Source organism: Linderina pennispora (genome assembly GCF_002104995.1).
Source record: "Linderina pennispora strain ATCC 12442 chromosome Unknown DL89scaffold_3, whole genome shotgun sequence".
NCBI lineage: Eukaryota > Fungi > Kickxellomycota > Kickxellomycetes > Kickxellales > Kickxellaceae > Linderina > Linderina pennispora.
The window spans coordinates 405,615-428,078 of record NW_024468251.1 but is presented as its reverse complement, the minus strand read 5'-3'; the positions used below and the strand labels follow the sequence as shown (position 1 = coordinate 428,078).

The 22,464-nt window shown below is 55.7% G+C and overlaps 15 protein-coding genes across 15 annotated transcripts; 10 read left to right on the top strand and 5 right to left on the bottom strand.

Annotated features, from left to right (window-relative positions):
- The first annotated feature begins 85 nt into the window (after nt 1-85).
- DL89DRAFT_265650 (cytochrome Bc1 complex with Stigmatellin) lies at nt 86-989 on the top strand. The gene has a single exon (XM_040886760.1). The coding sequence runs from the start codon at nt 303-305 to the stop codon at nt 876-878; it is 576 nt and encodes a 191-aa protein (XP_040745369.1). The 5' UTR covers nt 86-302; the 3' UTR covers nt 879-989.
- A 115-nt stretch (nt 990-1,104) lies between these two features.
- On the top strand, nt 1,105-2,832 carry DL89DRAFT_274207 (kinase-like protein; the record flags this gene model as incomplete). Its single annotated transcript, XM_040889155.1, has 4 exons — nt 1,105-1,371; nt 1,421-2,170; nt 2,608-2,726; nt 2,817-2,832. The coding sequence occupies 4 exons, from the start codon at nt 1,105-1,107 to the stop codon at nt 2,830-2,832; spliced, it is 1,152 nt and encodes a 383-aa protein (XP_040745368.1).
- Nucleotides 2,833-3,092: 260 nt separating this feature from the next.
- Nucleotides 3,093-3,919, top strand: DL89DRAFT_104103 (uncharacterized protein). Its single transcript, XM_040883028.1, has one exon. It carries the CDS (start codon nt 3,234-3,236, stop codon nt 3,879-3,881), a length of 648 nt encoding a protein of 215 aa, XP_040745367.1. The 5' UTR covers nt 3,093-3,233; the 3' UTR covers nt 3,882-3,919.
- Nucleotides 3,920-3,958: 39 nt separating this feature from the next.
- Nucleotides 3,959-5,168, bottom strand: DL89DRAFT_291210 (uncharacterized protein; the record flags this gene model as incomplete). Its single annotated transcript, XM_040890173.1, has 5 exons — nt 3,959-4,111; nt 4,149-4,241; nt 4,292-4,402; nt 4,794-4,841; nt 4,995-5,168. 5 exons carry the CDS (start codon nt 5,166-5,168, stop codon nt 3,959-3,961), a joined length of 579 nt encoding a protein of 192 aa, XP_040745366.1.
- A 419-nt stretch (nt 5,169-5,587) lies between these two features.
- Nucleotides 5,588-6,538, top strand: DL89DRAFT_265648 (uncharacterized protein). Its single transcript, XM_040886759.1, is given in 2 exon segments — nt 5,588-6,015; nt 6,035-6,538. The coding sequence occupies 2 exon segments, from the start codon at nt 5,839-5,841 to the stop codon at nt 6,476-6,478; spliced, it is 621 nt and encodes a 206-aa protein (XP_040745365.1). The 5' UTR covers nt 5,588-5,838; the 3' UTR covers nt 6,479-6,538.
- Nucleotides 6,539-6,683: 145 nt separating this feature from the next.
- Nucleotides 6,684-8,015, bottom strand: DL89DRAFT_321095 (DNA-directed DNA polymerase delta subunit POL31; the record flags this gene model as incomplete). Its single annotated transcript, XM_040891252.1, has 3 exons — nt 6,684-7,672; nt 7,714-7,945; nt 7,977-8,015. 3 exons carry the CDS (start codon nt 8,013-8,015, stop codon nt 6,684-6,686), a joined length of 1,260 nt encoding a protein of 419 aa, XP_040745364.1.
- Nucleotides 8,016-8,031: 16 nt separating this feature from the next.
- Nucleotides 8,032-9,098, bottom strand: DL89DRAFT_265647 (ARM repeat-containing protein). Its single transcript, XM_040886758.1, has one exon. It carries the CDS (start codon nt 9,002-9,004, stop codon nt 8,147-8,149), a length of 858 nt encoding a protein of 285 aa, XP_040745363.1. The 5' UTR covers nt 9,005-9,098; the 3' UTR covers nt 8,032-8,146.
- Nucleotides 9,099-9,260: 162 nt separating this feature from the next.
- Nucleotides 9,261-11,301, top strand: DL89DRAFT_291206 (uncharacterized protein; the record flags this gene model as incomplete). The annotated part of the gene is made up of 2 exons (XM_040890172.1): nt 9,261-9,856; nt 9,891-11,301. 2 exons carry the CDS (start codon nt 9,261-9,263, stop codon nt 11,299-11,301), a joined length of 2,007 nt encoding a protein of 668 aa, XP_040745362.1.
- A 253-nt stretch (nt 11,302-11,554) lies between these two features.
- Nucleotides 11,555-13,187, top strand: DL89DRAFT_104155 (Thioesterase/thiol ester dehydrase-isomerase). The gene has a single exon (XM_040883030.1). It carries the CDS (start codon nt 11,782-11,784, stop codon nt 12,700-12,702), a length of 921 nt encoding a protein of 306 aa, XP_040745361.1. The 5' UTR covers nt 11,555-11,781; the 3' UTR covers nt 12,703-13,187.
- Nucleotides 12,813-13,333, top strand: DL89DRAFT_104388 (uncharacterized protein). The gene has a single exon (XM_040883031.1). It carries the CDS (start codon nt 12,922-12,924, stop codon nt 13,240-13,242), a length of 321 nt encoding a protein of 106 aa, XP_040745360.1. The 5' UTR covers nt 12,813-12,921; the 3' UTR covers nt 13,243-13,333.
- A 43-nt stretch (nt 13,334-13,376) lies between these two features.
- Nucleotides 13,377-14,159, top strand: DL89DRAFT_255647 (uncharacterized protein; the record flags this gene model as incomplete). Its single annotated transcript, XM_040885378.1, has 1 exon — nt 13,377-14,159. One exon carries the CDS (start codon nt 13,377-13,379, stop codon nt 14,157-14,159), a length of 783 nt encoding a protein of 260 aa, XP_040745359.1.
- A 467-nt stretch (nt 14,160-14,626) lies between these two features.
- Nucleotides 14,627-17,045, top strand: DL89DRAFT_265645 (acetyl-CoA synthetase-like protein). Its single transcript, XM_040886757.1, has 2 exons — nt 14,627-16,617; nt 16,643-17,045. The coding sequence occupies exons 1-2, from the start codon at nt 14,695-14,697 to the stop codon at nt 16,979-16,981; spliced, it is 2,262 nt and encodes a 753-aa protein (XP_040745358.1). The 5' UTR covers nt 14,627-14,694; the 3' UTR covers nt 16,982-17,045.
- Nucleotides 16,911-18,249, bottom strand: DL89DRAFT_104071 (uncharacterized protein). Its single transcript, XM_040883026.1, has one exon. The coding sequence runs from the start codon at nt 18,139-18,141 to the stop codon at nt 17,032-17,034; it is 1,110 nt and encodes a 369-aa protein (XP_040745357.1). The 5' UTR covers nt 18,142-18,249; the 3' UTR covers nt 16,911-17,031.
- Nucleotides 18,250-18,681: 432 nt separating this feature from the next.
- DL89DRAFT_265644 (uncharacterized protein) lies at nt 18,682-19,481 on the bottom strand. Its single transcript, XM_040886756.1, has one exon. It carries the CDS (start codon nt 19,296-19,298, stop codon nt 18,897-18,899), a length of 402 nt encoding a protein of 133 aa, XP_040745356.1. The 5' UTR covers nt 19,299-19,481; the 3' UTR covers nt 18,682-18,896.
- A 1,709-nt stretch (nt 19,482-21,190) lies between these two features.
- DL89DRAFT_265643 (uncharacterized protein) lies at nt 21,191-21,861 on the top strand (the record flags this gene model as incomplete). Its single annotated transcript, XM_040886755.1, has 1 exon — nt 21,191-21,861. A coding segment is annotated over one exon (174 nt), but the record flags the coding sequence as incomplete, so codon positions are not given.
- Nucleotides 21,862-22,464: the final 603 nt, after the last annotated feature.

The window sequence follows — 22,464 nt, the reverse complement described above, 5'->3', positions numbered from 1 at the left end:
GTAAACTCGCGGCTGCTACTGTCAGCAAGACCAGGTTCACGACCAACCTGACCAGCTCGGCTGCCCGTGCCATCAGCGCGGCTGCCACCGCCCCCGGCGTCAAGGCCGAGAAGAGCCAGTTCCGCGGTAAGTCCGGCGCGTTCACGGCTGGTGTGTCAAAGACGGCCTTTACTGGTAAAGATATACACTAGAAGCACGAGCAGTTGGATTCATGAATCTGAGCGAAATTGACAAAGCACTAAGACAGACTACCAACATATTGCCATGTAGCCGCCCCTACTGTCTTCAGCCAGCAGCGCTTCATGTCGGGCCACGCGGCCGGACCGGGCACCACGAAGATCCCGTCGTTCGCGGACTACACGAAGGAGCGCTCGGGCGACAGCAGCCGGGCGTTCACGTACTTCATGCTTGGCGCATCGGGTGCGGTGCTGACGAGCGCGGCGCAGTCGTCGGTGCACGGATTCCTGACGAACATGGCGGCGTCGGCCGATGTGCTTGCTATGGCCAAGACCGAGGTTGATCTGAGCACGATTCCCGTGGGCAAGACCGTGACGATCAAGTGGCGTGGAAAGCCGGTGTTTGTCAAGCACCGCACGGCCGAGGAGATCACTGACGCGCAGGGCGTCAACATCAAGAGCCTGCCGGATCCCCAGGACGACGCGTCGCGTGTCCAGGCGCCCGAGTGGCTGGTCGTTGTCGGCATCTGCACCCATCTTGGCTGCGTGCCCACCACCGACGCCGGTGACTACGGAGGCTGGTACTGCCCCTGCCACGGCTCGCACTACGATGTGTCTGGCCGCATCCGCAAGGGCCCTGCCCCGCTCAACATGGAGATCCCCGACTACACCATTGAGGGCGAGAAGCTGACTGTCGGCTAAGCCAGGACGCCTAGTGTTCTGAGCCATCTCTCACATACCATTTTCCTATATCGCTTCCTGTTCCTTTGCTTTTTAAAACAACATTTTTCCTACACGCTGAAAGGCACATCTCCCTTAATATTGCCATGATGGCATACAGGTATATGGAGGCAGTTGTGATTGTCCCCCGCCTCTGGAGCACGAATCCAGCTACCATCTTTGTCATCATTCTGCACCGCATCTCCTAATGGACAACTACAAGCGCAAGCGGGAGAAGCAGCGCGTCAGGGTGCGCGGCAAGTACGAGATCCTCGGCTTCATCAGCTCGGGCACATATGGGCGCGTGTACAAGGCGCGGCCGCGCTCAGGCCCGCCAATCGAGCTCGCCATAAAAAAATTCAAGCCCGAGCGCGAAGGCGAGTCGCGGCCCTCCACCGGCATCTCGCAGTCGGCGTGTCGCGAGATCGGGCTGTGCCGCGAACTGCACCATGAAAACATCGTCGACCTCTGCGAGGTGATGAATGGACGACAACGCCATCCACATGATCATGGACTACGCCGAGTTCGACCTCCTCTCAATAATGCAGCACCACATGCACCACCTGCGCAAGCCGATGCCGGAGCTGGTGGTAAAGTCGATTCTGTGGCAGATGATCAACGGCGTCGCCTACCTGCACGCAAACTCGATCCTGCAGCGCGACCTGAAGCCTGCCAACATTCTGATCACATCCAGCGGCGTGGTCAAGGTCGGCGATATGGGCCTGGCGCGCGTCTTCAAGCGGCCGTTCCAGACGCTGTACAATGGTGACAAGGTCGTTGTCACCGTGTGGTACCGCGCGCCCGAGCTGCTGCTGGGCTCGCGCCACTACACCACAGCCATCGACATGTGGTCCATCGGCTGCATCTTTGCTGAGATGCTCGCCCTCCGCCCCATCTTCAAGGGCGAGGAGGCCAAAATGGAGAAGAAGGTTGTGCCCTTCCAGAAGGGCCAGGTCGCAAAGATAATCGAGGTCCTGGGCAATCCTACAAGGGAGCTGTGGCCCACCATCGAGCTCATGCCCGAGTTCCCGAATATGAAGCAGTTCAGGTCGTTCCCCAATGCCCTGCGCGGGTGGTTCCAGAACACTGGGCACAAGTCAGAGTCTGCCTTTGCTCTGCTGTCGAGTCTGCTCGAATACGACCCGGATCGCAGGATCTCCGCAAAAGATGCCCTGGAACATCCGTACTTCAAGGACGAGCCGCGGCCTGTCAGGCACCCGTTTTTGGAGCAAAACATTCAGCTATCCGAAGCGCAGGCTGACACTGGACGAGCTGTGCGATGCAAAGGCGCCGTGAATCCTCCAGCTGTATGAGCCCACCTCCAGTTATGTGCAGGAGGGCTTTGCTGGCTCCAAGCATTCGTATTTCTGCATTCTGCATTGGCTGCGCGCTACCTGTTTCTGCTCCGCATTACTCGATTTCAATATTTATGACACTCAATTAGCACCCTGGTCCTTTTCAACATTGCATGCAACCCGGCCAGCAGACACACCACCAGCTAACCTGCCCGATCTGCCACAGCCTGTTCACCAGCCCAAGGACGCTCGACACCTGCAAACACAGCTTCTGCCGCATCTGCCTCGACCTGCTGCTCGCCACACACGCGCCGCCGTGCCCTTGCCCTGTCTGCCAGCACCCGATATCGCCCGAACGCATAACCGATAGCTTGAAGCTTTTGTCCGCAGTCCGCTACCACTACGACAGCGCGCAGTTGGCAATGCCTAGGAAGCGCTCTGTGTCGCCTAGCGATCTGGACAGTTCGTCGTCAGGCAGCGACACGGAGCTGGATTTGCCCGAGCCCAGCTCGTTTCTGGAACTGTCCAGCGGGCAGTCAAATGCATTGGAAAGTCCCCTGCGTGTGCACACCGAGGAAGGTCAATACACAGTTGAATGCCCTGGAGGCTGAAGTGGGCGGACCAGGAGAGCCCTCCCATGAACGACAGGTGAGGAATACACACTCCGACGCCGAAGTGCACAGTGAGGAGAAGGAGGAGCGCGCAGAAGATACTGTGGAACTACCAGCCACACTAGCGCCAAAGCGTCGGTCTGCACGCATTCCACGTTCTCCAAGCAAGCGGCAGCGGCAAGCATCCGCAAAGACGCACAAGGGCGACAGCAGCCTCACACTAGTCGAAGGACCCAGCCAGCGCAGATGCTCGCTGAATGACGAGCCCTCCGCCACAGCACAGCCCGCAGTAGATTTGGCCTATCCTGACCACTGGGGTCGGTGACGCACAGCTGCGCAAATTAAAGCAAACGGCAAGACGTGCTGCCACACACCTGTCCTGGAACATTAGGATCCACAACCAGCCGTCGCTTCTTGGCAACGCTGTAACCATGACACAGCACGCAGACAAGAAGGTGGACACATACACGCATGTGCTCACTGTGCCCAACAAGAACAACCGTGTTACGCGCACGTTCAAATACCTCGTAGGGCTTGTCTCGGGTGCCTGGGTTGTAGACATCAAGTGGCTCACAGACAGCATAGAGGCACGCAAGCTGCTACCCGAAGCCAACTACATGGTCCAAGGCGATACCGCGACGGAGAGCTGCAGGCTGGACGGCCCGTACACGCCTGGCGCGTTGTTCAATGGATACCGGTTTTATGTGTGGGGAGAGCTGGATCTGGGCCCTGCATATCCGAATGCCGATGCCCTGAAGCTGATCAGGGCTGCCGGTGGCGACATCGTAGCCCACTGCCCCGCCGCCCAGCCCAGGGAGCACGGTGAGCCTGGGCCGCTGGTAGTGGCCGAGTCCTGCAAGCCAGTCATCAAAGCCATTCGCAGGCCAGACCACCGCAGGCTGTTTGCCATCCCGGTGTCACGGGCCCTTCCTGCAATCCTGATAGATAACAAGCACCTTGCCTCTGCCCGGAAAGCGGCCGAGGTGCTAGACAGCCTGATCGAGGCCACTGGCGGCGGACTCGCGTGCCGGCCCAAATCCTGGCTGCTTGACTGCATCTCTGCCAACGAGCTCGTATAAAGAGTTTTGTGTATTTCAAGGTGTAAAAGGGGGTCTTCAAAGCTGGTATTCGGGGTGCTGCACGGGGGGCGAGATAGTCAATGTGAGCCAAACATTTTCTTGAAGAACGACTTGTGCCCGTTCGACGAGTTTGACGGCACGAAGATGCTGCTCGTCTTGACCTGCGGGCTGCCCGACGCCGGCGTTCCCGACGCGCTGTTGACGGGGCTCGACCGCAGCCCGCCCGCAATCTTCGCGGAGCTCTTCGAGCCCGAGGACCGCTTGTACTGGATCCGCCAGGTACGTGATCTGCCTGTTGTTGAAGGCGCCGCGCCGCTTGCGCCGCACAAACTCAATTGCATCCAGTACATCCACGCCTTTCTCGATAAGCGCCACGGCCACAAGCACGGGGCACGCCCTAGACCCGCTACGCAGTGCACGGCTATCGTGGTCGGCACCGGCTGCACCTCGCCTTGCAGCATCGCCTGGTCGCGCCGCTCCGTCACCAGCTCCAGCCATTTCTTCAGCACCGACGACGGAGGCTACAGCGGACATCATGATCGGGGTTGGGCAGTGCGTTAGTAGCAAATATCATACTGCCTTGTGCTCTGAGATCTGCGCTACTGCAGTGGTGGGCATATGTACATGCAGTCAACTTACCACGTCACCATCCTTGAACGGCAGATCCTACATCAATAGACAGGAATGACAGGGTGTGCGTATGAGCGGCAGGTTCCAAGGACAAAAGAAATCAGTCAGGGTGTCTGCTGACTGGTGCCGCAGTGTGTGTTCCGGGAAAGGAAATCATCAAAACAAAGCGCTGCAGCAGGCCAAAGGCTCCAGGGATAAACGATAGATGAGATTGGCAGGTCATCTGCCATGCGCGATGACTCCCCCTGCTGTAGCGACTTCCATCGCTGCCTGTGTACTTACGTGGACCTGGACATTGTGGCTGTTCAGCCGCTCCTTTGAATAGGTCGGCTCGCACACCCGCACAACATCAGTGACATGAAGCCGATCAAATTCCTACTTGCAAATCCGTTGCACCGCATGCCAAAAACACAGCGTTTTAGCGCCCACTTGTTGGGTCGATTGAGGCCATTAGCACATGTGTATGCGATTGCTCCTGCTTACCTTGAGATACAGGGGAATGGTGCTGTTCGTCGGGCAGTCCATGATCAGGAACCGCAGGTTCTGGTTGTACTCGATCAGCGAGAAACTGTTGGCCAGAGGCGTGGCCTTCCCCAGACCCTTCCGACCCGCAATGCCTGGGGTGTGGTAGTTGGCGACCGATACCATCTTCGACATGGAAGCAAAGCGGTGGGATTAAGTAGAGGGGGAGAGAGATGAAGATAGAGATAGAGCACGTAGGTGGGTGTATGGAAAGAAAACAAGGGCGCGAGGTGTGTGAAGGCGCTGCTTTGGCAAGTATTTGTGTTATAGGCGCCTCTTTTGGCTCGAGGCTAATTCAGGGCTCAATAAGGGACGGGGAGACGAAGGCAGGCGAGTTCCGGCCAAACGAGACGACAGGAAGGACGGACAGAACGATGGTGTTGGTAGCAGACGACTCTGCTGTTCATTGGAGTGTAAAGGTGGTAGAGAAAGAGAAGGAGCTTAAAAAGCAAAGCAACTGTAAGCTAAGGGAAACGACCGAGAGCGACTGCAGCGAGAAAACGAGATAGAATGTACCAACTGAATTATAGAATTGAGCGTTTAAGAAGGGTATTTCGAGGTTAACTGGAGGAGAGAAAAGCAAAATCGGTGCAGAGTCCAGCAGCATAGCTATCGGCACCTTTTTCCCAACTTTTTGGGGAGGAAAGGCCCTATGTGGGCGGGCCAATGAGATCGCCCGCCAATTTCCAGCCCGGCGATATTTGGCAGGAAACGCAATTATATGCTACTAGGTTGCGCTTCTTGGTCTTGCATTCCACTCCAACACCACCACGACACCCATTCTCTTGTAATTTAACCAACGCAGATGCGCGCATTCGTTCTGGCATTCGCCTTCCCGCTGGCCGCCGCGCAGCTCTTCGGCAGCAGGCCGTCTGAGCCCCAGGTCACCCTTGAAGAGGGCTACGAGTACGTGACCGCTGGCAGCACCATCCAGCTATCGCATGTAAAGTCCGACACGCGGCTGACTCTCCCGCAGGTCACCGTATGGCACCGGCAGCCAGCAGCAGGCGATCACGACACAGGCGGACAAGGGGTCGTCGCACAATTTCTGGCGTGTCCAGGTTGCCGGCGTCGAGCGCGGCTCACCTGTGGAATGCGGCAGTGACGTCCGTCTGCTGAACAGTGACACGCAGTTTTTGCTGCACTCGCACGATGGCCTCAAATCTCCCATTTCGGGCAACCAAGAGGTCTCGGGGTACGATGGCAACGATGACGGCGACGTGTGGGTGGTCGAGTGCACCAAGGAGAAGCTGTGGAAGCGCGAGGTTCCGGTGGTACTCAAGCACAAGGCCACTAGCAAGTACCTGCAGTCGCTGCCCAGCAAAAAGTACCGGCAGCCGATCGTTGGCCACCAAGAGGTCAGCGCTGGGAAGAAGGCCGATGCCAATGCGCAGTGGAAGGCGCTGGAGGGATACTACTTCAACCGGGTGGTCGTCCAGAAATAAGAACCAATTTCTGTGTTTAAAACGTTTTATATGAACGCAATCCGTATCGATTACATGCTACTGCACGGCGCCATGGGCCTGACAAAATGAACAATCGCATCCATGGATGCATATAATAGTCGAAGCGATCACCTGCGTATAATTTGTATCACACGCGCACAGCCTGCTTTAGCAAGGCTGTAGCGCACCTGGCACGCGCTTCTTCTCAGACACCGACCGAGAACTGCACAGTCGTGCACTGCAGCGTGGCCAGGTTGAGCAGCACAATCTCCGCAGTCTTCGAGAAGTCAGGCACCATGACCACCACTGTCTTCTGTCCCTCCCTCCCTTCGGCGATCTTGGCCTCGAACTCGTCCTGACTGCCAGCAAAATACACGTGCGGAGTCTCGGTGAGAATAAACGGGTCAGAGTCAGTAAACGGGTAGCACCACAGCGTATCGGGTGCTGACGGCGCAATGTGTCGCCAGCTCAGCGATTTGGCGGCCATCTGGCATTTTGTCACATCGTTCAGTGCATACTGTGCGATGTCGTCGATGTTCTGACCGCCTGTGCCCAACATACTGATGCCATCGACATGCAGCCATCCGGGGTTGGTGATAGACCGGAATGTCGAGTACTGCAGAGACTTGGGGAACATGCTTGGGTGGACGGGCTGCTGCGGCAGCGCCAAATCTGTCGGATCGTGCTTGCCGGGCATAAGCGTCAGGGGCACGCTGGCGGCAATGTCGGCCAGGTACTCGTCAAGCTGACCCACCAGCTGCTGCATCGGCGCGCGGTCATTTGCCTTGCTGTCTTCGGCATGGCCTACGGGCGCCGGCGGCATGTCAACTAGATTGCCTGCAACCACAACCTGCGCAATTCTCGACACGTTCTCCTGCGTCTCGCTGGACCCCGCGCATCCGCACAGATACTCGGCCAGAGCCTGCATTTCCAGCGTCACTGGCTGCTCACTAGTGGACATTGAGGCCAGATACGAATGCCACGACCTTGTCTGATTTCCGGTCCGTGGCGGCTGCGGCGGCATGCCAGCATAGCACACATCAATGACCTCAAACTCGCCGCCGCTCGTTTCCCGTCCCAGCGCTGCCATCACAGTGCCCGACACAAACACCGACCCGTCGACAAACTTGCCCACAAGCTGGATCCTCCCCGACTCGTCCTCCAGCAGCACCTGCGACTCGGCGCTGCGCACCTCTTTCTCCGGGCGTATCCGTGATCCAGTGCTCCTTGGCTACCTGTCACTAGAGTGCTGGGCTTGCCAGCAGACTCGATAAACACTGTGCCAGCAATATATGTCAGCTGTGACCTTTCGACGTTCAGGACTTTGGCTGTGCACGAGGCCCGCGACGACCATTTCTTTTGCGCGCTGGCCAGCACCAGCGGCTTGAGCGCGTCGAGGCGCACGGAGTAGAACTTGGCAAACTGCTGTATGTACGAGCGATGGCCGATCCGGAACGCGCCCGAGTGCTCTGGCAGGCGTGCCTGTCGTCGCCTCTACGCGGTTAAACACCCTCTGCGCGGTACTGTCAGCCAGCATTTCAAAGTGAGAGGAAAAATATGTGTAAAATGTGTATTTTGGAGGAGCTTGAAAAAACGCAAAGTCTGCTTGCGCGCATTCTGTTTGAACGCGAGCATTTTGCCGGCCAGCGCGTTGATTTGATTTGATCCTCAAAGCAGCGCGTCCAGCCCAGCAATGTCAAAATCAGCAAAAGTCTGCTTGATTTTCGGCGCCAGCTCCTTCAGCTCCGCGCTCCCGCTCACTGCGCCCTTGCCCTTCGCAGTCCCGGCCAGGGCAGCCAAGAACATGACTGCCTGCTCGACCACCGCGCCCGACTCGCCGCTCGCGACCATCGGCTGGATCGCCTTGGCTGTGGCCGGAACAAAGCCGAGCTCGACGATAGCGTCGACCAGCGTGCTGCCAGGCCGCAGCTCCTGCGGCGTCTCCTCATCCAGAGCCTCGTCGATCAGCGCGCGCAGCAAGAAGAACGTCTTCTGGCCAAGCACCGTGGCCGCACTCTCGATCGCCTGCAGCAGCACCAGCAGCCCGCCCTGGCTGATGAACTCTGTCAGCCCGGCCACATTCGCCCGGACATACGACGACACGCAGTACAGTGCCTTTGCGCGCACCTCGCCCACCGTGTCCTCCCGCAGCACCTCCAGCACCGCCTTCAGGCAGCTATTGGAGCCAAACGACTTTTGCGCCTTCGGGTTGTGCTGGACGGCCGTGCCCATCACCCACAGCACGCCGGTGCGCACCGACGGCTCGGGGTCGTCGAGCAGCTTGACCAGCCGCGGCCACAGCGCCAGGGGCTGCAGGTTGGCGGCATTGTCGATGTTCTCAATGAGCATCTCGAGGTTGTCCAGCGCGATCTCGCGGTCGTCGACCGACTGCGTCGTGTCCTCGGCTGCGTCCACACACTCGGTCATCTGCACCGACGCCGGCTTGCCCAGGATCGCATCGAGGATCTCGGGATCGATCTTCTTTGGCTCTGGCCGCGTGCCGTTGTCCGGCGCGTCCTCGTTCATTGTGGCTCCATTCAGAATCGCCCACTTGAGTAGTGCGTCCATTTTCGCTGAAATGCTATCTGTGGTATATGAGAAAACTGCGTGTGGAGAGAAGAAAAAGGATGAGTGAGGATAATTTTCTGCCAGCCTAGATTGGTAAGCGTGACCGCCGCCTTCCACTGGCGACACCAGGCTCTGTCTGCTGCTTGCACGTTTGCCTCGTTTTTACTCCATTCCTGCCAGCGCCTTCTAGAGCAATCCAATTCGCTTCCATATAATGACTAAGCCTGATACAGCTGCGGGCGAAGAGCCAACGGCAGAGGCGAAGCCCAACACCGTCGAGACTCCGAAAGCCGACACCGGTCAGACTGCCGAGCTAAATGACAACCAGGAGACCGCACAGCCAGCCAGCGACCAGCCCACAGAGCCAATTGCCGCGCCCGACGCTTCGCCATCTGCAAATGAGCCAGAGAATTCGACACCAGCCGAGACCCTCGCAGAGGCGCTGCCTTCGCCGCCGGTAGTACAGCGGGTCTCCTCAACCTCCAAAGTGCACGATGCAATCCAAGACATCATCAACCAGTTCGACCCGCTGAAGATAAGTGCCTCGCAGTCAACGCAGGCGGCCGAGGCGGCCGCGTCGGAGCAGACGGCAGAGCTGCGTGCGCAGTTCCAGCCGGAGACCGACGGGTTCAACTACAACACGTTCTTGCAGCAGCTGCGCAACCCCGAGGCCAAGCCGGTGGCACGCACAGTCAAGAACTTTTTGACAGAGTTTGCGCGGCGGCCGCTGACGCTTGGCGAGCAGGTCAGGTTTATCCACGACTTTCTGGACTTCATCTCGGGCAAGATGCGCGAGTGCAGCGTGTGGATGTATGCGGGCGAGCGCGAGTTTGAGAATGCAAAGGGAGGGCATGGAGAAGCTGGTGATGAATCGGCTGTACCCGGTGTGCTTTTCGCCGACGGCCTCGGACGACGCGGACAAGGACCGGGTGCTGAGGGAGAAGGTGAGCCTGTTCCGGTGGATCAAGGAGGAGCACCTGGACATACCAAAGAGCCCGCAGAACACGGCCTTCCTGCAGTTCGCAAAGACCGAGCTGCTGAAGATGAACAACTTCAAGTCGCCGCGCGACAAGGTCATCTGCGTCCTAAACTGTTGCACGGTGATCTACGGTCTGCTGAAGCACATGAAGGGCAACGACGTGGGCGCCGACAAATTCCTGCCGCTGCTCATCTACGTCGTGATTACGGCTGCGCCGCCCAAGCTGGTCTCCAACATCCAGTACATCATGCGGTTCCGGTCGGCCGAGAAAATGCAGTCCGAGGCCGGCTACTATGTGACAAACCTGCAGGGCGCCGTGGCCTTCATTGAAAGCATGGATGCCTCCTGCCTGTCCATCACACAGGACGAGTTCGACAAGAACATCGAGATGACCATCTGGGAGATCGAGACCGAGAAGCGCGGCAAGGAGCGCGCCGCCCAGCAGAAGCGCCAGGAGGCCCAGCGCAGGCCCGTGCCGGATCTCAGCGCCGAGCGCGCCCAGTGGTTGATCGACAAGGGCAGCGGCATTGCCAAGACCACCCTTGAGAAAACGAACAGCTTTGTCGGCCGCCTCATCTCCGAGCTGTCGACGCCCAATGCCTCGGAGACCGGCACCACATCGCCCAGCCGCCGCGATAGCAGCGCCAGCACGCAGTACCCGGGCGAGTCGTCACGCCAGCCGAGGCACCAGCGCGAGTACTCGCATAGCCAGCAGGACACGGCCAATGTGCAGGAGCTGATCATGGGCACGTCTGAGTGGACCGCGACGCTGGCGCTGGTGCGCGACATGTTCCCGAATATTGACTCGGAGGTCGTTGAGATTGTGTTTGAGAGCAACCAGGGATTTGTACCAAAGACCATTGAGCAGCTGCTGGATATGTCGATGGGCAATGAGGCCCGCGATGTTGTCGCCAATGAAGAGGTGTTGGATGAGCTGGAGAGCCCTGTACACAGCATGTCGCAACGGACACATGTCGTGCCGCCACCGACAGCAGCGGCGCCGCAGGAGGACGGAGACGACGCAGTTGATGAGGTCGAGCGGTGGAAGGACCGGTGGGCCGATGGGTCGTCGGATGAGGAGGAGGAAGAGGAGGTTGAGGAGGATCTACTCAAGGAGGAAGAGGACGACGATGAGATTACAGCGCCACCAGATCTGGGCCAGACATCGGTTCCTGACACCACCATTCCCGATACCTCTGGCGACGAAGAGCTGGCACGCAGGCTACAACAGGAGTTTGAGCAGCAGATGCGCGACGAGTCGTCGGCACCCCAATAGCCATTTCCAACTTGCCAAGAAACACCATCATATGTTTTGAGTGCACACTATTTTTTGCCGGGCTGCTTGATGTGGCTTCAATACAGGGTGATGCATAAATGCGCTTGAATCCACACCATGTCTCCGTTTCCGGCACAGCACAGCGATTGATATGCCGCCGGCGGTTGTTGTCGTTGCGGGCAGCAGGAAGCGCCGCTCAGCTGTGGCGTACTGGTCTGCAGAGCAGCACGTTTATGCCCGGTCCATTGCCAGGCAGTGGCGCCTGGACTCCTCTATTGAAAAACCAAAATAGCCAAATAGCAGAATGCATGGCGCGCATTGCGTAGTGAACCGGAATCCAAGCGGACACCCTGCCGATGTCTGTAGCCCACCTTGGTTGCATATAAATGATAGCCCCCCTGCCTGGTCGCGAATGGGCAAAACTCCGACACGCCATAGACATTCCTTTGCAAGCACATCTTTCTCGCCATACAACCACACATGGAACTCCCACTCGACATCGACACACTGCTGGAGCTGGAGGAAGTTGGCGACGGGTCGTTCAAGAGCAGGCAGCTGTGGAATCCGCCGCACGCGCCCTCTGTGTTTGGCGGGCAGCTGATGGGCCAGGCCCTGGCAGCCGCATTCCACACCACAGGCGCCGACTGGATCGCACACTCCCTGCACACGCAGTTCCTGCGGCGCGTAACCGTCTCCGCACCAGTGCATTTCACGGTAGTCACGCTGGGTCAAGGGCGAAACTACTGCTCGCGTGTAATCACCAGCCACCAGAACAACAAGCCTGTCATGCATATGATTTGCAATTTCGTAACCCACGGCAGTAACGTTGCCAGCAAGCACGCCTACCAAAAGGAAATGCCTGGTTTTGTGCCGCCCGAGGCAGGGGCGCCTGGCACACCCCCGGTGGCCGGTGGCAACCCTGCATCCGAAAACCACTATGTGCTGGATCCGCAGGGCTACCCGGGCGGGTTTCCGGCGGAGATCTGGGTCAAGGAGGTCGACGAGGACATAGCTGTGCCTGCACCTGCCAAGCAGCACCTGTGGCTGCGGTGCCCGGACAACAGGCTGCGGTCGCAGCAGACGCAGCAGTGCATTCTGGTCACGTATTCGGATCTGCTCTTCACTCGGGTCACATTACGGCCATTTGGCGTGCGCGTTGCCCCGGCGCCAGACACATTGCGCAGACTGGTCTCGATCGGGCACCATGTGTGGTTCCATAAGCCGGCGGACCCGGGTGACTTTCTGCTGTACAAGACCGAGTGCCCGCAGCTCAGTCATGGGCGCGGTATAGTGGTCGGCGAGATGTTCTCAAGGGACGGGTCCTTTGTTGCCAGCACAGCACAGGAGGCACGCGTCGAAGTTGACCCGATTGTTGATCTGCTGCCTGCATCCAAACTCTAACCTTACAGTGCTTTTCCACCAAATACAGGCGCTCAGAACCTGCCTGCCCCGCGCACGTAGGGGAGGAGCCCGCTCGACTGGGAGCGCGACGAAGATGGCACAATATCATGGCGCCGGTCAGGTCCTCGAATCACCGCATGTTTCTTTTCCTTGGGGATGTGGGACATGCACCTCCAGCTGCACTATACTGAGCGAGAGTGCCGGCGCTGAGAAATAGGAATGCAAATCGTGACCAACACTATATCGCTGGCGTCCGCTGGGCGCACGCTTGGGATACTGCGCACTACACTTGGAGCCCTCCCCCTCCCCAGAGCGGACTGGCCTGGACGGAGCAGAGGAAAAAGCAGAAAAACAACGACACGCCTCGCACCCTATCCCCCGCTGACTCGCAAAACCCACATAAAGACCGGGAGCAAGCAAAGGGAGGCGAGCGACCCGAGCAGTTCTCTTCTCTTCTTCAGCACGAAAACATTTTTTTTTTTGATAACTCGCACACTTTTTCTGCTAGCCGCTTCTTTTAACCGCGATATTGCAGGATAGACGACCTCTTGGGACATTTATTTGCATCAGCTACACCCCCGCATACGCTACAAGGACAATTAGACGGCCGCTATATTACCTGTACAACGTGACGACCACGACCCGCTGCAACAACCCACATACACAAACCCACCATGTCGATGTTCAGCAGCTTTGACAAGGACCTGAAGAAGGCCGACGGATGCCTGCACAAGGCAGCAGACATGTTCTTCCACCCGCTGGGCGAGGACATCTTCCACAAATGGGACACGAACCACCCGGCGTTCCCGGGCCCCAAGCTGACCAAGGTGCGCGTGGAGTGCAAGGGCAAGGAGGAGAAGAAGGTGGAGTGCAAGAAGGAGGAGAAGAAGGAGGAGGTCAAGGTCACGGTGAAGGTCGAGGAGAAGAAGGAGGAGAAGAAGGTTGAGGTCAAGAAGGTGGAGTGCAAGGGGTCGCACGGCCACAGCTGCCACTCGTCATGCCACTCGTGCTGCTGCCACCACCACCACGACTGCCACTGCTGCAAGCCAGCGCCGCCCCCGCCCAAGCCGGCGCCCAAGCCGGAGCCGACCACCTGGCGCATCTACCCGTGCTACAAGGTCATCGACAAGTACGCGATCGTCGAGTCCGAGTGGTGCCCGACCATGAAGGACTACACGGCCGACAAGATCTGGCAGCTGCACGCCTACCTGCCTGGCGCCGACAAGTCCAAGGTCTTTGTCGATGTGGTCGAGGGCAAGATCGTTGTCCATGGCGAGGGCGTCTTCCACTCGCACTGCGGGATGTGGCCGGAGCACGTCGAGCACTCGTGCTCGTGCACTCGCGGCGAGCACGTGTCGTTCTGCAAGGGCTTTGCTGTGCCGCCCAAGACGAAGCTGAAGGAGGCCCGCGTCGAGTTCGAGGCCGAGGTGCTGGTCATCCGGATTCCGCGCGCCTAAGATGCGTCTCGCGCTGTGTTTTACAAAATATCCCTATTAGCAATGTTTCCAATAGCCTTCTTTTCCATTACTCCAGCTGCTACAAGAATCTGAAGAAAAATCACCATTCTGCTGATTGCCTTTGCTTAATTAGCGCTGGCCTTTTTGGGCGGGAGCGCATGGTCCCTGTCGCACAAGCGTGGATAAGGCACGCTGTGACTGTTCGCCAGAGGGCAGGATTGACGGTGCAGCACATGACCGCAAACCGCCATTGTCGTCTGCTGCCTCGGCAATTGAGCGAGGTTTCGTGGCCACGTCAGGGGAAGGGGCAGGCTACCCTATGTCGCTGCATTGACAGGAGTTTGTTCCAAAAGATAAGGCGCAATCCCTCTGCAGTATTTTTCCCACCAGCTCCCACCGAATCCCAGACAATGGAGCGTGGTATAAATACCCTCGGCTTCTCTCTCCCAAGAGCGCTCTGATTTCTCCTGACAACAAACAAGCGCCTCACTTTATTACTCTTCAAGTCCAGTTTTTTTTAGTCTATCAGCACGTAATGAATCGATATACTCTTGCGAGGACTGCGCTGGTATCCAGCCGACGCCCAGCCGTATCGGCTATTCGGAGCCCCGCTGCTGCAGTGCCATCTGGCGCTCGTCAGCTCTCAGCCGTCCGCAATGCCCGTGCTGCAACGCCGTGTGGTCTGGCAACTGCCAAGATACAGCCGTCGGTATTCAACTCAAGGCACTTTACAACAAGCCGGTCAGCCTCGCTGACCGTGTACAAGCAGGAGGAGATCCAGCAGTACTCGCTGACCCACCCCGAGGAGTTCTGGATGGAGGCAGCCAAGGAAATCGACTGGATTGAGCAGCCGACAAGGGCGATGGTGACTCCAGACCCATCCAAGCCGCACAAGGTGTCGTGGTTCCCCGACGGCAAACTCAACGTGTGCTACAATGCGCTGGACCGCCATGTGCAGTCCGGCCGCGCCGACCAGACTGCGCTCATCTACGACTCGCCGGTCACCGGCTCGGTGCGCAAGTACACGTACGGGCAGCTGCTGGAGCGCGTCAAGCAAGCGGCAACCATGCTTCGGCGCAGCGGAGTCAGCAAGGGCGATCGTGTGTTGATTTACATGGGCGCGGTGCCTGAGGCAATCGTCGCCATGCTGGCATGCGCCCGCCTGGGCGCCATTCATTCAGTGGTGTTCGGCGGGTTTGCGTCAAACGAGCTGGCCAAGCGCATCGAGGACTGCCAGCCAAAGGTCATTCTGGCCAGCTCCTGTGGCGTCGAGAACAAGGACAAGATTGTGCCGTACAAGCCGCTGTTGGATGGCGCTTTGGAGGTCTGCAGGTCGAAGCCGGCAAAGGTTGTTGTGCTGCAGCGCCCACAGCTGGTGGTGCCTCTCAACGAGGGCGAGGTGTCGTGGGCAGAGGCGGTCGACGCAATTGAAGACAACGAGCTGTACCATGGATTCGAGACTGTGAGCTCGGACGACCCTTTGTATATTCTGTACACCAGCGGGACCACCGGCCAGCCCAAGGGCGTGGTGCGTCCCAGCGGCAGCCATGCTGTTGTTCTGAAGTACACGATGGAGCGCATGTATGCGTGCGCACCTGGCAAGGTATACTGGTCTGCCAGTGATCTGGGCTGGATCCTGGGCCACTCCTATATCTGCTACGGCCCGCTGATCAATGGAAGCACAACCGTTCTATTCGAAGGCAAGCCTGTCGGCACACCCGATCCCAGCGCTTTCTACCGCGTACTCGACCAGCACAAGGTCAACACATTCTTTACAGCGCCTACGGCCATGATGATCCTGCGCCGCGAAGACCCGCACGCAGAATATCGCAAAAAGTATAACCTGTCGCACGTTAAGGCGATGTTCCTTGCTGGCGAACGGTGCCTGCCAGAGATCCACCGCTGGTGGGTCAGGCATATCACTGGTGTTGACGACACTGGCAAGGCGGTTCACGAAATTGTAGGTCCTGTAAACAACGTGGCTTCAGACAACTGGTGGCAGACAGAGACGGGTTCTCCCCTGGTCGGAATTCAGGTCGGCCTGTCCGAGAACGGCAGCGAGATTCCGCCGATCAAGTACGGTAGTGCAGGCATGCCCGTCCAGGGTGTTGACCTGCGCGTACTCAGAATCAAGGATGAGTTCGACGAAGACACCGAAATCGACCACAGTCCAGAGGAGGCTACGCGCGGAGAAATTGGAAACATCGTGCTGAAGCTGCCGCTGCCCCCCGGCATCATGAACACGCTATGGAACGACGAGGAGCGCTTTTTCAGCGCCTACTTCAAGCGATTCCCCGGATACTACGACACTGGCGATACCGGCATGATCGACCAGGACGGATACGTGCACATTCTGTCGCGTGCCGATGACATCATCAACGTGGCTGCCCACCGCATCTCCACCAGCTCGCTGGAGGAGGTGATTGTCGAGCACAATGAGGTCGCCGAGACGTGCGTGGTTGCGCGCCCCGCATTCGATCAAGGGAAGCGTGCCGGTGGTCATTACCGTGCTCAAGCACCACCGCCTAGACCATACGCTGGACGAGATCAAGAACGACCTGGTCAGGGAGATCCGCCAGCGCGTCGGCCCATTCGCATCGCTCTACCCGCACAACGTTATTTTCGTTGAGCGTTTGCCCAAAACCCGCAGTGGCAAGGTCCTGCGCAAGATGATCCGGTCGATGATCAGCAAGCTCGCTATGGATGGCAACTCGCCCGACGTGTGCCCGATTCCGACGCCGGCCACGATCGAGGAGGAGGTAGTCAAGGATGAGCTGTGGAACGCTGTTCGCGGCTGGATCAAGACCAGTCCGCAGGAGTAGTTTTTAGCGTACTATTGGAGAAACGGTACTAATGAGCAAAATGCTATACTTTAGTGGCCACCAGACTTGTCCTTCTTTCCAAAGAAGCTTGATGCCAGACTGGTTGCAGCGCCAATGTTAATGCCACTGGAAGACTTGTTTGAGCTCCCGTGCGAGTCACCGCTCTTCTTCCCCAGAAACCCCGATGCAACTTTGGCAGCAGTGCCGATATCAACACCACCAATCTTGCCGCCAGACGACGAGCCATGGGAGTTGTCACTCTTCTTCCCCAAGAGGCCAGATGCAACCTTGGTGGCAGTGCCGATATCCACACCGCCAATCTTGCCGCCAGACGATGAGCCATGGGAGCTACCGCTCTTCTTCCCCAGAAGACCCGATGCAAGGGTGGCAGCAGCAGCGACATCAACACCACCAACCTTTACACCAGACGACTTTTGAGCAGTCTCATGGTTGTTTGATGAGCTATGATCACCATACGGTCCATGCTGCTGCTGCTGCTGCTGCTGCTGCTGCTGCTGGTTATGGCCATATGGGCCGCTGTTTCCATAGGGATCGCTGTTGTAGTTCTGGGGCTGGCCATATCCACCCTGCTGGGGTTGTCCGTATCCACTCTGCTGAGGTTGACCATACCCTCCATGCTGGGGTTGACCATACCCTCCATGCTGAGGTTGACCATACCCTCCATGCTGAGGCTGTCCATATGCATTCTGCTGAGGCTGTCCGTATGCATTCTGCTGGGGCTGGCCATATGGGTCATGGCTCGGGTAGCTGTTTGGCCCAGCTTGACCATGCGACGACTGGCTGTAGCCGCCATGCTGGCCCTGGTTGCCGTACGGATCCTGGGGAGGATACCCGCTGCTTCCATGGCTGTAGTCTTGGTGCTGGGTATTGTTATTCTTGGACTTTTCTTGGCTGTACTGCTTGTAAGCGCCCGAGGCAACGTCCTTCAGCTTGTTGAAATTCATGGTTGCTTGGGGAAGACCTAATAGTGTCCCTGAACTCGAATAGTAATGAAAAAAAGAGATGGGAAGAGAAAGGGAGAGTGCTTTTTTTGTTAGCATTTCCGGCGAACAAAGGCGCTTTCTCCATTTTATACGCACTATCTCAACTATTGTGGACAGCAAGTCTGGGCAACATTCTCCGCAGAGGTTTCTGTGCATATTCTTGTTTCTTCAGGAGAACAGCCATTGACAAGGTATTTTTAGGTTTCTAATCACATCTCTAGGGACAAAATGTGTAAAAATAATCTCTAGGAACGTTCGATAGAATGATATGGCCATTATCCTCGTTGCAGCTCTTGATTTCTAGCATGAAACATATTCAAGGGGGCAGCGTGCAGGCACTCATGATAGCATAATACTCCATCAAGCTGTGCATGCACACCGGCCGCAGTAGAGTATATCCACTGAAATTGGCTGCAAGAAATCAAAAAGGAAACCATTGCTCTTACTGCAAGCCCGCAAGGCGAGCTACGCGGCTCCATGTCGGGGCTACAATTGCTGCAAGAAATCAAGGATATACACTTCAAATTTGTCAGCAACTTCTAGACATCAATAGATTATGTAATTGAACCTGCTTTTCACGTACATTCGTCATCGCTTACTTCATACTTTCAGTAAAAATATGCTTAATCACACACTATCTGTGGGCTGTGCGTGGGTTAATAATCTATGGGAATAATAAATGGAACGTAGACTAAGCGGCAGATGCTGCAACTTCAAGACGACGAGTAAACTCTTGGTGGTGGTTTGTCCATGCAATCGCCGTGAGGTCAGCACTTGACCACCAGGCTTGATCAAGGGAAGTGTGAGGATTTAGTTGCTGGTATATATGTTTTCCCATATCGGATAGCTGGGCAGAGTGCCAAAGGAATAGCTGCTGTTTTGCACACATCCATCTACTCAGTTATCCCATGTCACTTCCATACCAGCCAGCCTTGTAAACAGAGAATATCACTGAATATCCAGTCGTTTGGCAATATCCATATCCGAGCAACTCCCATCCAGATGGCCGAACATGGGGCTGATGAGCTCATAACATTTGTGTGGCCACAAAATAAATAGACCGCTATCCGCCTTGGTTCCTCTACTTGTTCCCTACGAGTATGGCATACATCATGACATCCTCTATGGATACCACCATTAGCATGCAGTATATCTGTCAGATCGATATCAGGTTTCAGCTGCTTGAGGTATGGTAGGTGCTTGGACACTCGAAATAGCTGGTGAAGTGTGAAGTAGATATTTGGCATGTCCAGGATCTCAATATTCTGACTGATGAGACCAATAGGTACAGAAATGGTACTAGATTTCCCCATGCTTACTAGCTTTCAGAACTCTTGCTCCAGGATCAATAGTGAATAGGCACTCTGGCACCTCACAAAAACCCGCACAGCGCTGAATCCTGCCACTAACTCTACAGTCTGATATATCCATTCCGAGTTGTTGGAGTCCAGAAAGTCGAGCTCTACGAAGAATGCCACACTCACGCAGGGCCGAAGCCGTTCGAGAGCGTAGCTGCATGTACTGAGCCTCCAGTGAAGGGTCATTCCCTTGAAAGGACATCGTTATTGAATCGATACCTGCATACGATCACCAATCTTTTGAGAGCAAGGAGCGGAGTGCCAGGCAGTGGATCAGGTTCAGTTGTATCCACTGGATTCTCAATGCGATAGCGTAGCCTCAATGGCCATATGTGAGGATACACAATAGGGATACCATCGTCGCTTGTAGTCACCATTGCAAATACTTTATGAGAGGAGCTTCTGACGCTAAGGTGTTTTGGGATGGGGCGCTACGCCAAATAGTCTTGATCTCGATCTCATCTGAGTGTGTGGATACAGATGCAAACGCCAAGGCGCACAATTTTGACAGAGCTGCAGGTAGAAAGCACTGCATTCTACATTTCTGACCACGTACTGCAGCTGAAGTTGCGCAAGAAACAAGCCTCGGAGCTATCCTGAGAGCAGCTGGATATATCGCTACAGAGGAATTTGGAAATGGGGAATTCACGACAAGGGCTCACATTGTCACTATCCACAGAAAGGGGAAAGTCGATCAGCGCCGCAGTGGCCGACAGGTATTTCGGTAGGCACATGGGGGGTTCTAGAGGGACTGGGTCTTTTAAGCAATAGTATACCACAATGCCGCTCTAGTAAACCGTTAATGTTATGGCGTATGGAGTACTTCCATGATGAACTGCCGTAAAAATCTACCAGTGAGTATCGGTTGTAGCTATTGTTGGTGCAGGCAGAAGGGTTCGGATCACTGCGCCAGAAGGTATTTCCATACAGGTTTTGGTAGGAATTTCTCTCCAATGGCGGCACAAGTGAAGTGTCTCGGGCACATACAGACGTGGAGCATGACCTAATTGTTTCATAACTTGCCTATCAACTAGAGCTCACAAAATGCAAAAGTCAACAGTCCTTTCTAGCATGGAGGTGTGCAGGTTTTAGGCAAGCTTTGGGCATGTGAAGGCATGGCAGAAGGCTGGTATGAAAACTGGCAGAAAAATAGACAAGTGAATAGTAATGAAGTAGGAAAGAATATGGTATGTGCCCTTGCTACCATTTATTGTGAGCAAGGTTTTGCAGATATGCGAATGTCCAGCATTTGCCACGGCTACGATGCCAGCATCAGGCCGGTTGCATAGCGGGAAAGCAACTACTCGTCCATCAGCATTGCGAACAGCTTTCAGAAATCAGCAACTGGTGGATGCTGAATTGTCGATATGATTACGGATTTGTGGTGGCTATTGGCGCATCACCTGTAGTATCTGGTAGTAGTATCCGTTGTCAGAGAATTGTCATATATGGTCTGGCTATATCTAAAGTGATGAGAAATCCAGCAATTTTGTTATCGTTGAACTACTTGTGCGACTATACGGCGCAGAACAAAAAGAAGATAATTTTCTTGGCAGATACCCAGGTCGCCTTCATTCCAGTGCAAGTGTTGGTGTAGAAACATTATTGGAGAAATGGTGTACCAATTGACGATTCAGATCCACAGAGCCATGATCAGCGGGCTGAGTTCCAGTCTCAATACAGGCACCAGAATCATCTATGCACCATTGCACCCTGCAGTGGCACACAATTGCTGGATTGCACATGCAATTGACAGAATGGCATCCCTTATTAACTGACGATATCCTTGTCTTGTACACGACTTTGCATTTCCCAATTGCACCAATTGCACCAATTGGCAGCGTATCGTGACATCAAAAATGACTGGGATTTCCCTTTGTAGTGGTATAAGAACATGTGCTGATATCCGAAATGGCATGCTCCCAGCACTTATTGCGGCAATCGCAGCCCACGCTATTGGGAGTGAATATGAGTGCATGCATGTCCTTTCTACGGTAAGTGTTTTCAAGGACTATACCCAATTTTATAAATGCATATAATTGGCACAATCGGTATTCAGCGAGAATGCATATCTGCTGCTTGGGCATGGCAGTCATCCGTCCACATATAAAAGGCAAGACACCCCCGCCAACTCGTCTTCCACCACCACCAACCAGCAACTCCTCAGTACCCAACCAACTTCAACAATGAACGCCTACGCTACTATCCTCGCCATCGCTGCTGTCGCCGTCGCTTCGGCCAACGCCCAGGTCTTCTGGATCCACTGATGGGAATCTCCCATGTCTGACACTCTGTTTTGTGGAGTTTGATATCTAGTCTTTGTAATCTGTCGACAAATATATACTGCAGCACTATATCTGTTTTGCGCCATGGCAGAACTGAAAACCAATCTACAATATACTTGCGCACTGCTCGTGTGTGGTCACATATAGCCTTCTTTAATACTGCCCAGCATGGCCATGCCAGACGACACCACACTGCTATGAAGACATATGTCCAATCCAGTATGCCCACAGAATAGTATCCAAACTACAGCAGTTGAGACAAATAAAACCAACTACCTGCCTCATGGCCATGGTGCCTGCGCTGTGGCACTCTGTTCTACCATGTCTGTGCTCCTCATTAACGGCACTGTTGCTATCCAAACTCCTTATATATCTCGGATACATGCTCGTAGATCACGACTATAATGTAGACGACTGCGGTAGGTGTACACGTAGCCTCACACCATGTTTTTGCATTCTTTTTCTTTGTGTCAAGCACACAACGCACCCGCTATCCAGTGGCTTCTGCATCCCAGGCAGCATGTATTTTTAGTAAATGGATTATTCCGGTTCCCATCGGGATTTCGATCCGGCCTGCTTGAGACTGGTTATGTAATAATTGTCCCTTTCCCGTATTTGTATCTGCGCCTGTAGTAGGAGAACCAGGAATCAACACAAAACTGCAAGAGCAAGGTATTTTTAGCACCGCTGGCTTTTCAATCTCCGCTGCTGCTCAGCCCTGCTACCATGTCTTTGCACTATGCAAAGCCTGTTTTAATCTTGCTGCATGCATTTGTGCCAATGTATTCACCTTGCACCGACTTGGTCAAACTGGGTGATGGACTAATAATAGCGCC

Bases quoted from the DNA above. Each gene is read 5' to 3' on its own strand.
- DL89DRAFT_265650 (XM_040886760.1), top strand. From the start codon at position 303: ATGTCGGGCCACGCGGCCGGACCGGGCACCACGAAGATCCCGTCGTTC.
- DL89DRAFT_104103 (XM_040883028.1), top strand. From the start codon at position 3,234: ATGACACAGCACGCAGACAAGAAGGTGGACACATACACGCATGTGCTC.
- DL89DRAFT_265648 (XM_040886759.1), top strand. From the start codon at position 5,839: ATGCGCGCATTCGTTCTGGCATTCGCCTTCCCGCTGGCCGCCGCGCAG.
- DL89DRAFT_265647 (XM_040886758.1), bottom strand. From the start codon at position 9,004: ATGAACGAGGACGCGCCGGACAACGGCACGCGGCCAGAGCCAAAGAAG.
- DL89DRAFT_104155 (XM_040883030.1), top strand. From the start codon at position 11,782: ATGGAACTCCCACTCGACATCGACACACTGCTGGAGCTGGAGGAAGTT.
- DL89DRAFT_104388 (XM_040883031.1), top strand. From the start codon at position 12,922: ATGCAAATCGTGACCAACACTATATCGCTGGCGTCCGCTGGGCGCACG.
- DL89DRAFT_265645 (XM_040886757.1), top strand. From the start codon at position 14,695: ATGAATCGATATACTCTTGCGAGGACTGCGCTGGTATCCAGCCGACGC. The intron at 16,618-16,642 runs GTTGCGCGCCCC...CATTCGATCAAG, and splicing joins AGGTCGCCGAGACGTGCGTG to GGAAGCGTGCCGGTGGTCAT.
- DL89DRAFT_104071 (XM_040883026.1), bottom strand. From the start codon at position 18,141: ATGCACAGAAACCTCTGCGGAGAATGTTGCCCAGACTTGCTGTCCACA.
- DL89DRAFT_265644 (XM_040886756.1), bottom strand. From the start codon at position 19,298: ATGGGGAAATCTAGTACCATTTCTGTACCTATTGGTCTCATCAGTCAG.